Genomic DNA, 15,194 nt, shown 5'->3' on the forward strand with positions numbered 1-15,194 from the left:
CCAGATGTGGCAGGTTTTTTCAACACACTTTACATTTTTATACATGGAATGCATTTCTCTCTGAAACACATGCTATATCCTGAATTTTTTTTACCTGTGGAACCTCTTTCTCTGATGGTTTTTCAAAAGCTTTGCTGTGTATTGTCTGCTTAGTGTTATGTTTCTGGCCTAAGCTGTGTCTATAAAGCTTTTTGGCCCGCTCAAAAAATACTTGGAGCGTTCTCCTTGTGCTCCTTGAAGTGCTATTCAGGCTTTCTTCCTGGTATTACTAAGAGTCTAGATTCTTGTCTCCTTTTATTAAAAATTAGGAGTAAATTAAGCTGTAGTAACTGGATCGGTGAGATGTGCAGTGCACTGGATGAGAAATCAATATATAACAAACTGTTAAGACTGTATATAATATCAGTGTCATTTTTTTCACAGTAACTTATCCATGAGCCAGTGGGAGGGCAATGAGTTATTTTAAGTTATTCATCTCTTACTTCTTCTTCCTCAAACATGTTAGGTGATCTGCACTTAACAGTTCACCTGTGTGTGCTGCCAGTCCCTGAGTCATAGGTGCTGCACGCAGCAGGATCATGCTCTGGGCCAGGAACATGAGCTGCACCTACGAAGTTGGCCACTGGATGGGGAACTTTGCTAAGCAGTCAAGTCATGGGTTAGCTGCAAATTAGTAGTCTGTTTATTTTTGGTGGATGGAGATCTCTGTAGAAAGGCTCCTATATGATGAACCTGGTGGTCAAACAACTGTTTTTCCTAGGTTTGGATAATTGCTAGGATGTGTGTCCTCATGCCTTTAAGCTGCTTATCACGAGTGTGTCATTCTGAAACTCAGAAAATTAAGAGTGGTCGTCTTAAATGTGAGGGGGGACAGATGAAATGAAAATCAAGTTTAGAGTCTCTTGATAATTCTGTGTCTGCACAGACACAAGTCAGAATGTCTTTCCTAGGTTTTCTTGATGGTAGACCTCATTGCTGGTCTAAAAAAAGTTTGTTTTTTTTAGGAAATACTTTTAAATTAAACCCATCCTCTTCAGTCAAATGACTTTCTACCATTGAGATACTGTTGTGCGTGTGTGTATATATAGATATATATACACACCCAAATGATACTTAAGCAACAGACAGCAATATAAATTTTTTTAGAAGTGCTTTGATTTCAGGTACATATTTTCCATCTAGAGCATAAATGTACATGTTCTGATTTTAATGTTAACATATATCCTTTTACTCAGTAATTTGGAGAGGGATGAAAGAGGACTTGGGTGGAGTTTCAGCTTCCTTCTGGATTTTCTCACTCGGATCAATTTCTAGACTAATCAAGTGCAATATATCTGCATTGGTATTATAAAGTGAAGTGGAACGCTATTAGTTCTCTCCCGTGAAGAAGGGTGGAGAGAAAGGTTCTGCTTGCTGTGATCACGATTAAAGGCTCTGAATTTTCGGGGGCAGTAGTTCATCCTTGCTGCTGCAGGTGGCAGTCATTGTCTATACAAGCCTAAGGCAAAGTGGGAGTCCTGGAGCTAAAGGCCAACTGCATGTACAAAACAATGAAGTGCTTGGGGATGTGCGCTTATTGTTTCAGAAGAATCATAGGCATTGATTTGAGCATTCTGGCCATTCTTTTCCTCAAATTGGACACTTGTGTAATTCTTTGTACAAATGGTAGACAAGTGTTAGATAAAGCAGCTCAGCCTCTCCAGGAAAGGGTTTTAAGCTGTTTTGAACTGAGACTTTTCCATTTTTATTTTCCTGAATATTCTTTCTAAGTGGTTCTGGGTTGGCTCTTTGCAGAAGTGTTTTAGGGTCCTCCACCTTGAAATAGCCACAGAATTAGATGCTGCCACATTTAACACTGTACAAACAACAACAACAACAAAGAACTGCAGAATCACTGGAGCAGGAGCTAAACAGATGTGACACCACTTATTTTGTATTTTCCACTTATTTTCTGACAATGTCACATGCTCTGAATCGGTTGGAAACCTAAACAATTTAAGGGCTCTTTTTATTCAGGTTATCAATCTCCCTTTTTCTTTTTTTTTTTTTTTTTTTTTTTTTAAAAACCTAGAATTAATAATGTTCTCCCTTCTGTAATTTGTATCAATGAAGATTTAGTTTTGTTCTATCTGAATTTGTGCAGTACTTATTACCTATGTATTCATCTTCTAGGCCAGAGGCTCTTACTGACCAATTGTTAACATTCATGTGTCCTAAGGTGCTTTTTTTGGGGGGGGGGGGGGGCTCTTTTTCTCTTCCAAAAACTGAAAGCAATTGTGAAGCAAGCCAGCTAGGTCTGAGAGCCTGGGTGGGAAGGGGCGAGCACACAGAATGTAAGTATTTGTACCCTGCAAAATTCTCTTAATTGTCTAAAAAGCAGTTGGCAAGGTAATTTTGAGCTAGGTTTGCACTGCACAGATTGCACTGCCTGGATTGTGATATTTCTTGGGGAGCTCTGACAGTGTTCTCTTCAGTTACGCTGGTGTTGCCTGACTGTTTTGACCACCAGCTCAGGAGGGCTGAATCAAAGCATTTTTTGCTGTAATTCCTGTGCTCTCTGCAATAGGGTCACCAGGGGTCAAGGTAAGGGAGCATCCCTCTTTGCCTGTGGTGCACTATTGTGGAGCTGCAGCCCAGGAGATAATCGAGGCCCGTTGGTCTCTTCACCACCACCCCCCAACCCTACAGTTCTTTGTTCACACTAGCTTCGAATGGAGCTGATTCTTTGCTCATCAACAGAAAGTAAGCAGCTCATGACCCCAGCAGATGTTTCTGCATTTTAGGCTAATGAGAACTTATTGGATTACTGCAGTCTTCCCTGCCTCGGAGTAAATACCACTTTGTTGGAGATCCGGAAACTCATACTGAATATGATAAACAAACTGCTGGCTGGACTGTGATTGCCAGGACATGAAAAGAGTTCCACAGCGGCAGAAGATCTAACAGCTCTGAAATGCACCACTGAGCCACACCAATTAAGAGCATTTCCAGTGATTATGTGAGCGTTCCTGTTCAACTCACAGAAATGATTTTAGGTTGTTTCTTCCGCTGCATTTGTGTGTGGTCTGTAAAGCAAGCACAAGGATGGAGGATGAGGTTTGCAGAGTAGTCTCAAATGCCTCTGATCAGTTTCTTTTAAAATATTTCTGTATATGCGAGACCTATTGAGTTTCCTGCTATTTCAAGATCTTAAACTTTGTATGTTAGGGAAGCAAACACAATTTGCCTCTTAAGACATAACTAATTTCTTGTTTATATAGATAATGTGTTCAGAGATGGCCTGTAGGATATAAAAACTTCATTCCTTGTTTTAATATCTACTGCATGTGGTGGTGGGAAGTTAAACAGCTGATTGATTAGTGGAGTTTTCAGGACTACTACCCAAAAAGATACTCTGTCTGTGGCACTTAATCCTTTCAGCAGTCATGCTTTGTTGTGTATTTCTTCAGAACTTTTTAGACAGTATTTCAGTAAGTGAAATGGTAAACAAGTAACTATAGGAGTGCAGCACTGATTCCCAGCTAAACCAAGGTGAACCTTATTAGCTTGACTATAGAGCAATGTTGGTACACTTACACAACTTCAGCATATTATGGACAGGGTAAGTATGGAATCTGTATAGACAGTACCCAAATATGGTGAGAGCCTTTAACCCTTTCTTGCCACCTTCTTTGTCTTAAGAAATTTGTTTCCACCTAACTGAACAAACTCAAATTTCTCAAATTAATATGACTTGTATGATAAAAGGATGCCTCTACCCATTCCTAGTTATAAAGGTGTCCAGCTGAATTTTTAATAACTCTTAAGTGTGGAGACTTCACAAGCTCTCTAGATCCCTTATTTATGTATAAAACTGCCACCAAACACTAGACTATGCACAAACTTCTATTGCATCAGTCATATGTAGAGGCTGAGAAGAAAACTGGGAAGTATTTCTTACTAAGTGTCTTAATGACCAGCCAATTCTGATTAAGCACAGTGCTCTATTCCCATTCTAAATTGACATCTGCCCATATGAATCATTTTTTAGTACTATATCAGTCATTTTGTCAGGAATTAAATTGTTATACTACTGTGAAAGATCAGCCTCTCCTGTTCTATAGATGATTAATAAGCATTTTTTACAGAACTGTTTAATAATTATGTTCTCAATATCATTATCTTCTTGTTAGATGCTACTCAGATTACATTCTTATTTTGAATGTGCTCTTTAATTATCCTTCCCTTGTAATTTTGTTCTAGAGATGCTTGTGTTCCTGGGAGGCAGGATCAGTCTTGTTTCTACCACTCTGTATCTGGACTGATGTAGTTTCTGTTAAAAGACATTGTCCTCATTGCTGGTAAGCTTGCAGTAGTATGGCGAAGCCAACAGGACACTTGTTTTGCAGTTATTAGTTTCTACATTAGGTATCCATGTTTGGCTAACAGAAAGGAGGCTGTCACAGGAACACAAAGGGAGAACAAAACTGGGAGTTAAAGAAACGGGTGGGGGATTTTTACCATAAATATAATGCTGTAAAAAGTAACTAAGACCTTATTCTTGACTGGCGGTATGTAATGACTGACATGAGTGTTTTCCATTGGGAAGGGGGGACAAATGATTCTGGCTTCCCTGAAGCTGATGAATTGTCCCTTGTTTTTTATTTTTCACCCACCTTCTACTGAAATCTAGTGCGTACAGGACTTAATGCAAAACTAAATAGTTGTTAACTTTGTTTTTACTGCAGCATCTTTTCTTATGTGCACAATTTACACATGTATTCTCAAAATTTTTAAATAAGTGAGTGTTACCTCGTGTGCCTTTAGGTCTGGTCACCTGTGTGACAAGTTAGTGATAACACTTATGCTGTGGCAGTTAAAAAGGGCTAATTATTAATGGTGTGATCCTACCACTTGATTCTTGTGACTAGTCTTACTGATCTGAATTTTGTGATTGCGGGGGGGGGGGGGAGCAAAAGGAGGTGCAGCTGAGAGTATCAGTACTCAAGAATTAGTATTATTTAGAGCTTAGTGTTAACGCTGTTTTTTATTTGACAAATACCTGTCTGATAATTTTAACATTGCATGTAGTTTATTTAGTAGATAGATGGGACATGGGTAGTGGTGGGGAATTCTTTCTTCTGCAGAGTAATGATGAGAATGTACAAGCAGTCAGGATGTAAATTAGATCTAGTCAGAACCAATATAGATGTACTTGCACTTTCTTCTATAAACTGCAGTCCCTCCCTCACCTTTCTGACACACCGGTATAGCCATACCAATCCCCCACACACTTTCAACCTGGACAAGTGCCTGAGATTCCTAAAATTTCATAAGGAGCAGAATTACATTTTTTGTAAATGAAATAAAAATCCGAACTATGCACAGCGCAAGCCGGTGGGTGAATATGGCCCATAGATTTGACTGATGAATAGTTTTTATACATAAGCAGTTCTTACAGAACTTCCTTTAAACTCCTAACTATTACCAGATGTGGGTTGCAGGCGGCTGCTGGAATTCCAACACCTGTTGCATCACACTGAATAGGATTCATTTTGGCAGGCACAGAAAATTCCATTTCAGTAACTAAATAGTTTGAAATGATATCTAAAGCCTCCTTTTTTCTCAGACCAAGCTGATTCTAGCTTTATTTACAGGATTGCACATACTTTCATAATTAGAAGATGGTTTGCAGTCTTTAGAGACTGTAATTGCCTGATATTTCTTATAGTCAGTAAATATCAAGTAGAAAATCTTCAATTTGGAAGAAATCTCTCCTTTAAAAAAAGTTAACAGTTATTTAAAATGGCTATACTCCTCATAATGATAATTTCTAGCTGTGATTTCTGAAATGTAGAAATACACTGTTTTGTGTTCAAAAATATTATAGCATTATGATGAAGATGATGGAGCTCCATTTTAGAAGTGTACTGTGCTGCATTCGTTGCTGAATCATAGTGCTTCTTCAATGTCCATACCCAGAGCTTTTTCAAAGATAAAATGTGGATTACTACAGAATGGGTGTTTAGTGGCACTTTGTGGGGTTTTTTTGGTATGTACCCCATAGATCTCAGGCATGAGTCTGTAAGGAACCATTTGTGGGTCTGCTCTATGAAGAGGTATGGATTAAGTGTGGAGATAGTTATTTTTTCAACAGCATGATGCTGTTTTACCTGAAACATACCTGATCTCTGGAGAACTGTTATCAAAATCATTGTTTTGATTGGTGAGGTATTGTACATCAGTTATAGGCTGCTGTACCATAAGAACAGCAAAAGTGTTTCATTTTCGTTTTGCCTCCTTATTGTCTTTAATCAAAGGATTTCAACATGCTCTTAAGTGTTACCCTTAGGAAGGAGGCTAACACTAGTATTGCTGCTTTGCAGACAGGAAAATACTGAGGCATACAGGGTTTTGTGGATGTATTTGAGTATATGATGAAGCTGAAAAAGAACTTGGATTTACCAGATTTTGCTTTATCTTTGCATGTTTTGGTTTGTCAAAAAAAAACCAAACCCAACAAACCAAAACCAAACCATTCCCACTTTAATGGACTTTCTAGTAAGTTGCTTCTCATAAAGCCTAGCTGTTTGCTTGGGAAAGGATCTTTATGGTTCTAGAGTTTGAATGAGTTTGAATAAACTGGAGGAGAATGCAGCAGTAAGGAGGAATCTACTCTTTTAAATTTAGATAATCCAGCTATTTCCATTTCTAGTTAAGTTGCAAAGGCCAATCTGTGTTATAAAACAGTTATTTTATTAAGAATATCATAAACTGTTTGAAGTGAGACCTAGGTTTGACAGAGTTGGTGCAAGTTAATGTTGATCTCAACAGTGCCACAGTTGCATTTAGTAGGGAGAAAGATAAAACTAATGTTCTAGTGAAACATTTGTAGAAAAATACAGCTCTTAATAAATCTGAATGGCAGGCATTATATTTAATTCCATGGAAAACCAGTGTAATGTCAATTGAACTGACATCACCCCAAAGAATACTAGTGCAAGGTTTGTGGAGAGTGTTCACATCTTAAACTAACATAATCTAACAAAATACATTACCTATTCTTACAGATACTGCCTTACTTATAACCTTGACCATCATAGCTAGTACAAGCTAGTACAACTCCTAGTACAAGTAGAATAGTACCTTTTGAGTACAATTACACATTTCTGAGGAATGGGAGATCAGAGGAAAAACCCTATATACTTTAAAGATGGAGAGAAAAGATGTGTTAGGAGGGCCTCTTTTTGACTTCATGCTTTCTTGCACGTGTCTTCAATTTGGGGCAAACAAAAGAGTCCCTTGGTAGCTCTTGTAGCGCTGTTTTGTCATGTGAAGATACATGAGCAATGAAGTGAGCAAGAGAGGAGCAGTTGTGCTTAAATAGCACAGCAGCAAGCAGAATGGATTCAGCTTACATAATATTAAAAGCTGAAAGCTGCTCCAAGACATTCTGCAACTCCTCCCACAGATGAGCTATAGCTAGAAAAATCCCATTAAAAATAAATAAAAATAACCTTTCCCAAGGTGGTGAACAATCTTTAAAAACGTCTTGTTCAGTAGGGAGAGCATAATTTTGATGTTCTTATTGTATTGAATAAAATTTCTTGACAATTAGGGCCAGTCTTAAAACAGGATCTGTAGACAAACATTAGTTAAGGATTGTTGATGTAATAAGAGTAGTTTAAATAGGTGATTTCTTTAAAACCTTCTAAACTTGCTTGGCTATGATTTTAGCTGTCGTGTCCAGTCCTAAAAACTGTAATGAGCCTTGCAAAATACATAGTCCTTTCGATTTGAGACTGTTGTTTAAGTTGTCTGGTATAAGGAATTTTTAGGAGAGACACAGTTTTTAAAGCCCTAGCCTAGCTTTTCTTTCCTTTTTTTTTTTTTTTTTTTTAATTTGACAAAGTTTGTTCCCTCTTTTTCTAGACTTGTTATGCCTCTCCACAAAAATAAGACAATGCTGTTTTAAGATAGGTGTAAGTAGGAAAATGTAGCCACATCTAGCAGTGTTCTCCATTACTGTAGATAATCTGAACTTATCAAAAAGCTACTGAGTTAATGATTTTTTTTTTTTTTTAAGAGAAGTCATATTAAAATTAGTGTAAGTTTCAAACAAGATAAAAAATTTAGGCACCATTTTGTTGCTCTGCTGGCTGAAGTCCTATTGCTGAAGTAGTCAGGGAAACCTCACTCCTTTTGATGACTTTGTGTTTTTAGGGAATGGACTGACTTGCAGAAAATGTGTTAGCTAGAAATGATACTGCTAAAATATATGGTGACTGAAATAATTTTAAGAGGGCAAAAAATAGTTTTAAAAGTTTAGCAGCATTAGCAACTTGTTTTGCTGTTTTTCTTGTCAGAAGCTAGAGGAAAGGGCCTTTGGTAAACTATTGAGTTCACTTTTGGATACAAATCTGTATTTTTGCTATATAAAATGCTGGGCTCCATATAAGTGATTTTTAGAAGAAATGGAACTGAGGTTCAAATAACAGCGCTAACCTAGGGGAAAAAAAAATAATAGTATTTTAGAATTTTTTTCCTGTTTTCCAAGTAGTTTACCTTAAGCCAGGTGTGTAGTGTTGGGGAAAAAAATATGATTCAAACTACCTCCATTGAGGGTTTTCACTTATTCCTGGGGAGAGAGTTCAGCTCTGCTGAAGCCCATCTGGGATCCTGCCTTCCCTGGGTTGTCTCCAGCAAGGGTTGGAGAAATCATTCGTTGGTATCTATATGCAGCATTTAATCCATGGGTGTGAGACATGGCATTTATTCTGTCGCCTTCGATCTCTGCTGTTGCTTTGGATATGCTTTTCCTCGATTTGTGTAAGCTCTGCTCTTAGGCTGCACCCTCTTCTTTAGACCGGTGTAGTGAGAGCTCCCCCTCCTGTCTCAAGCCCCTGTAACCAGGGGCTAGGACAGAGGGATGGAGATGGATAGATTAGGGCCTAGGGGTGGGGGAGGATAGAGCAGCATCAGTCCTGGCACTGGGTTTTGGGTCGGAAAGCAGTTCTTTGGCAGCGCTCAGTGGAGCGCCTCGGAGTGCAAAGGCTCAGTGAATGGGACCAGACCATGCAGGGGCTGTTGTGCCCTGGTCCGGGTGGACGGGACCTGAGGGTCTGGCAGCTCATGCATCTGCGTGAGGTGCACCGGCACCCTCGGTGGCTGGAGGAGGAAGGCGGAGAGCTCGGGCAGGTGCTCTCCCGGGGCTGGTCGGGCTCGGCAGAAGAGGAGCCGATGCCATAGCCGCCCTCGGGTGAGAAGGCCGGCCGGGTTAGGCTGTCCGGGCTGCAGAGAGGATGGTGAAGGTGAGGAGCGGGTGGCTTGGAACCCGCCGGGGCCGGGGCCTGGCGCCGGGCGGGCAGCGCACCTGGGACCGGGCGGTGGCAGATTGCGGCCCGGGGCCGAGAGGCGGAGGTGCGGGGGCCCGGCCCCCTCCCTCCCCCGGTGCACGCTGTCAGGAGCAGGCGGGGAGCCGCAGACAAAGAGCCGGGGCCGGAGCCGAGCGGGCACCGGGGCCAGGAGGGGGCGGCCCGGGGGCGGGGACGCGGCGGGGGCGGCGGCCAGAGGCACCGGGGAGCCGAGCCCGGGAGCGGGGCGGCGGGGGAAGCTCGGGCTGCGCTCGCCGGGAACAAAAGGCTCCCTCTTGCCCGCGGAGAAACGTGTCCCGGCTTTGGGGCTCCGGAGCAACATGCCTCCCCGTAAGGAGCCCGGCTGTTCCTGGGGGGTCCTCCTGACCCTTTGCAGCCTGAGCGCAGCCCAGCCCCGAGAGAGGCAGTAAGTAGCGGGAGGAGGTCGCGCACCCTGCGGGGGGAGCCTCCCCGTAAAGGAGGGGGGGGACGGGACGGGACACACGAACCCCTCTGTTTTGCGAGGGGGTTCCGGGGGTGGCTGCAGCAGCCGCTTAACAAAGCCTGGGAAAAGTCCCCTCGAGGGGCTGGGGTCGGGGAGGCGAGCTGCGGCGGTTCCCCAGCCGAGCAGCACGTTTGTACTCGCCGGTGCAAAAGTGCATAGCACAGGGAAAGGGGAAAGAAAAAAAAAGAAAAAAAAAAAAAGCAAGCCTCCTTAGAAATACCTGCCTCTAGCTCCTCCAGCCAGCGGCTGCAAAGCTTTTATCTGCAAACAATTATTTAAGGAATCCGGGGTGTTGCGCAGGGGCTGCTGTTGTGCTGGGGATGGTTGAAGGTAATGTTGGTTGCTCCCGAAGAGCGTGTGAAGCATTCTTGTGGGGAAGATCATCTGGGGAGAAACATTTCACTGCGGGGAAAGTTCTCTGGCTTTTAGAAACTGAATCCGGAGCTCGTTCCAGTGGGTTTAGGTTAACTTTGATTAAGGTTTGCTTTGTTCTTTATCCCTAGCTTATTATAACCCATCAACATCGTGAATAGCTGCATTAACTGAGTGCCATGGAGAACTTATTTTCACTTGCTTGCTAGAAAATATTTAACGTCCTGCCAAGTTTTGGTGTAACCTGACAGAGCTGTTAGTCAAATGTGCTTAAAGGATCTGTCCAGTCACTGTCCAGTTAACTGTTTAATTGCCGGGTTAAATATTCAATATTCAAATGCCACTTATTAAAGTGATTTAAAGAGCTGTATCGACAGACTGATACTTCAGAAAGAGTTGCAGCAATTTAGAACAATGTGAATACATGTGCTTCACATATGGCACTGTAGTGCTGTGCTTATGTTGACAGTTTGAATCTAATCATTTCATACTGGATGCAGATGGTACTCTTTCTCCTTCTGCAACTAGATCAGCTATGTCTTTCTTACCAAGAATTTGCAGGCAAAGTAGTAACTTTTTATTGTTATTTATTATTGTTCTGATGAATTTTCAAACCTGGCAACCATAAGGTTTTGAATCTGCAAGTACCCCATGCAATTTAACTCAAATGCCAGAGAGATCTGAACTTCCTTTGGGGGTAATGGGATCTCCATGGCAATGAGGCCTGCTGAGAGAGAAACATGGGGTTGGAATTTGATAAAAGATGACTTGGGGGCTGTAAAACACTATCATCCTCATCCCAAAGCGATAATTAATCATGAACTAAAGCAACCTGGCTCATGGAACTGTAGAAAGGCATGGGCTGAGAAATTGGTCTTAAAGAGTTATATGAGGAATTGCCTTCTTTTAAAAAATCCTTTTGGGTAGAAAAAAAACCCCAGAAAGGTGTGTCATGAAGAGAATATAAATGCGTTGGTTGCAGCCCAACGCATCAGAGAGCTCAGAGACTGTAATGCTTTTAGTTGACAAGTTCATGGCATGGTGCCATTCAGCACAGAGGAATGGTACGGATTCCATTCAGAAACACAAGGATTGTAGTATATATGGGAGGTCGTCTAGGGTGGCTTCAAAACTGTGTGTGTGCCTGCTACGATAATTCCTTTTTGCTGGGGTTTTTATACTTGGAGGATATAATTGTTTGAACAAAAAATTGGTAGCAGAACTGAGAATTTGAGCCCAATCTTGTAACTGCAGTTTCTGGGCTGCTTCTATATAAATTGGAAGTTTAGACACATTATATGTGTGCGAGTCTGACATTTAGAAAGTGCTGAGTGTCAACACTGAGAGTCACTTCTTTTTTTTGTATATCAAGTTGAACTATGGAAATGGAGCCATGAAAAATAATTGAGGCAAAAATGTTAGAAGTGTCTAAACTGTTTTAAAAAAAAACATTATCTACAAAACTCTACTGGAGGTTCAGTTACCTCCTTATTCTTTCATGAACTTGAGCTGTTTTATGATGAGCTAGTTGTATATTTAGTTTGTTTATATATAATATATAAATAAAATTATTTACTATATATGCAATAAACATCAATATTACTGTCTGTCTGTAAATACTAAGGATTTGTAAGCTACTTGGGCTCTGTTTGTTTCTATGTGCATTCTGTGTTCGTTTTATGCATGTTAGATACAGGCCTAGACTGCTGGTGGTCACAAATGTGACCCTACAGGGGCAAATATGTTACAGAGTAGTCTGTTCTTTTCCTTTTGTTGTACAGAAAGTGGCTTACAAATAAAGATCACACTCTGGTTGCTGTTCTTGACCATCCACTTCCAATTTTGCTTCTCAGGGGCTATTTGATTGCGGCACCTTCTGTTTTCCGATCTGGTGTTGAGGAAGCTATAAGCGTAACCATCTTTAACTCTGTCAAGGAGACAACAGTCCAGATTCAGTTAGTAGTCAAAGGAGAAACTGTGTCGCGAGGCCACGGAACAGTTTTGGGTAAGTTCCTGTAATTCTGAACTTGAGAACTAGTTTATAAGTTGAAGTGTTGCGGGAGCACATCAATATCTCTTAGAGAATTGCTTTAGGTGATAGCGGAACTGGAACCAAAGTAATATTTAATTCATTGACTACTGCTAAATGTTCTCAGTTGACTGTGCTCATGTGGTTTTGATGTATGTGATCTCAAACATCCAAGGCTGATAATTTTGGAACACCAAGACATACAGAGACCCTAGATAATTGATATTCAAGAGTTTTAGAGTGAATATCTTTCCTTTTGAAACCTGAATGTTTGACACTGGAGACTGTATAGGGAATAAGATAAGCTGACTTTAAAGAAAAATAAAAAATCTACATAATCATTTTCTACCCTTATTTTAAAATGAGTGCTGGAAATGCAATCTCCCCATCTTCAGGACTGAGTATTGCTGAGACAGGTGGTAATATTTGTGCAGTTGGATAAGTCTTTAGTATCTAAGACAGATACCTCTCTGTCCTGTGTGTAAAGACAAAAAATGTTTTGAATATGTCCCACTTAATACTGAATGAATTTACATTAGTGAAAATGAAGTCCAGTAGCGCTGTTCTACCACTGCTAGTAGTGGTGTAAGCTGTAATGTAGACAAGGCTCAGGCAATCAGGCTCTTTAACCATCATGTTTTAACCCTTCTGTGTGTAAAAACTGGGAGTTATATAAAAGCCATTTCCTTTCTTGGAACAGATTGTCTCTGGTTTCATCCTCCCCTTGTCGTCTTTGAAATTGGCTGACAATTGCTAAGTAATTCAAAGGGAGTGATGCTTACACATGTGGACAACATATGCTAAAGAGAAATCTTAGGTATGGCTGTATCCAGCAATCAAAATACATTCTATGAGTGTTTGTTTTGAGAATTAGTCAAGTCCCAAAAGAGGCCAGGTCCTTTTTACAGCAAAATACTTCTGTAAGCATAGGATGCCCTGTGCTGAAACTTTAGCCCTGCTGGTACTTTCTAACCACAGAGCACTTTACAGTTTGCCTTGTAAATAAATGTGGACTAAGTTTATTTTAGAGAACTCTACTGGTCCGACTTGCTCACTCTGCAGATTGTTTTACACAATGCAGGAAAATTACTTCAGGTGAAATCATAATTGCAGTTAGCAGCTCTATGACATGGGGAGTCCTTTCACTCAACTGCAAATGTCTAAAACATTAGTACCTTAGCTTGAGAAGAATAACCTCTCTCTCTCTCTCTCTCTCTCTCATATTTTAGATAAAGGAACAATTAAACTGAAGGTGAGTGTCAATTATTTTAAGATGTTTTTGGTGAAAACATGAGGGACTTGCCTTCAACCACATCAGGCATTGCTCTCTGAACAACTGCAGCACAAATACAGGTTACATTCTGGTGCACACACTAAGGAGGAAGCAACCTTCGCAAGAGGAAGAGTGGAGAGTGAAAAGAACAAAGCTTAATCCGTCACAGCTCATCTGTCAGGCCCTTACACCACTGAAGAAAATCAATGGCTGAAGCTGTGGGTCATTGCTCAACATAAAGTTCTATGTTGTGATTATTTTATAAGAATGGTAGTACATATTGCTATGTAAGTGTTGTGGAGCATTGGACAGACCACAGAAATCCGTAGAAATGGCAGATTATTGAACATTGTGTCTCTGCTACTTATTCTGGTACTACTATGTTGTTTAAAAAACATAGGGTTTCACCAGTTTTGTCTACGTTTTAGCCTTTGACATTAGTAATATTTTTGCCATCAGCATAGTCTGTAAAATGAAGCTTACCCGTACTAAGAGATGGAGGGAATGAGAACAACTTTTTATTTCCAATGAGGGTTTGTAGTGGAGTGAAATAATGATGAATTGAAATGCAATTCTGGCAGAGAGTTCTAGTAGCCATTAAAAAGAGACTACATATTCTTACCTTAGTAAATCACATTTTTTAAAGCAACATCTGGCTTTATTTGAATCCCTAGGATACTGGAGATCTGGGGTGCAGTGAAAGGTAGTCATTCTTACAGCAGAAAGACATCCTGTGAAAGATCTTCCCTGCTTTGCACCTTGTGTGAGTTATCCTTCCTCATGCCAAGGAGTGAGCTAAATGCTACCGGTTCAGAGTTCACTGTTCATTGAAAGAAGTAATTCAGTTTATGCTGTATGTAGGACTAAGTGATACCCTACAGAGAAAAATGAAGCCATTTTCATGGCTTCTGTGAGATTATTTGGCTGTGCTTCCATACCTTTGTCTCCATCCCTCTTCCTAGATCTTTGAAAAGTGGGGTGTAAATTCAAAGCAATGTGAGTTTTCAGTCTTGTTGTTGATTAAGTGCCATCAAAACATTTGGAACTGGAAGAGGTGTATTATGTATGATGTTTGGTGATTTGCAGTGGAAGATTATTGCTTCAAATGTAGGCAAAATGGAGCCAGACTGAAGAACAAGTCTTAAGTGTCGGATCTCTTAACTTAGTCAGGACTTGCTTTGGAGCTGTCATCTCTGATGGGAGACAAAGGGGCCACATGGAACAAATCATATAACTATTAAATTGTGATGCACTTCTGAAATAGCAGTAGCTAGTACCATGCAGAGCTGTAGGCTCTGGATAGTATGCTAGATTAACCACTGTGGCTTATGACCCTGGGGAAAAAAACCTCCATATTGCATTGCTAGCTCTTGACTGAAGCTGGTCATGTCTGAATGAGTCTTTTCTATGCAGTGCCATAAGAAAAATGGTCTGTTTTCTTTGCAGTGGATCCAGGTATTTGGGCACAGTTCTGTTGTATTACTGTAGCACAGCATAGGTGCCTTCACTGCAACTACTGCATCATCTACTTTATCATTGGACTATAAGTAAATTGAAGCCTTTGATTTACAGAATTCTAACTAGCTTGGTGATGGTCTGTCATGACCAATTGGATCTCCTCTGCCTTGGTGGCATACCCCAGAGTTTTCTTTGCCTTCTCTTTAATTACTATATAGCTGATGT

The 15,194-nt window shown here is 40.6% G+C and overlaps 1 protein-coding gene across 7 annotated transcripts in view; it reads left to right on the top strand.

Annotated features, from left to right (window-relative positions):
* The window catches only part of CPAMD8 (C3 and PZP like alpha-2-macroglobulin domain containing 8), a 68,345-nt gene that overhangs the window by 143 nt on the left and 53,008 nt on the right, over positions 1-15,194 (top strand). For 5 of the 7 annotated variants that reach the window (XM_052802523.1, XM_052802525.1, XM_052802524.1 and 2 more), the window contains exons 1-4: positions 3,533-3,601; positions 4,243-4,340; positions 12,063-12,214; positions 13,468-13,490. In XM_052802523.1, coding sequence (XP_052658483.1) covers positions 3,593-3,601; positions 4,243-4,340; positions 12,063-12,214; positions 13,468-13,490 — 282 coding nt within the window. In that variant the 5' untranslated portion in view covers positions 3,533-3,592. Of the gene's footprint in view, positions 1-3,532; positions 3,602-4,242; positions 4,341-9,561; positions 9,760-12,062; positions 12,215-13,467; positions 13,491-15,194 lie in introns of those variants that run through there. The other 2 variants (XM_052802526.1, XM_052802527.1) reach the window with 2 other exon arrangements.

This window comes from Harpia harpyja, chromosome 11 (genome assembly GCF_026419915.1).
Source record: "Harpia harpyja isolate bHarHar1 chromosome 11, bHarHar1 primary haplotype, whole genome shotgun sequence".
Taxonomy (NCBI): Eukaryota; Metazoa; Chordata; class Aves; order Accipitriformes; family Accipitridae; genus Harpia; species Harpia harpyja.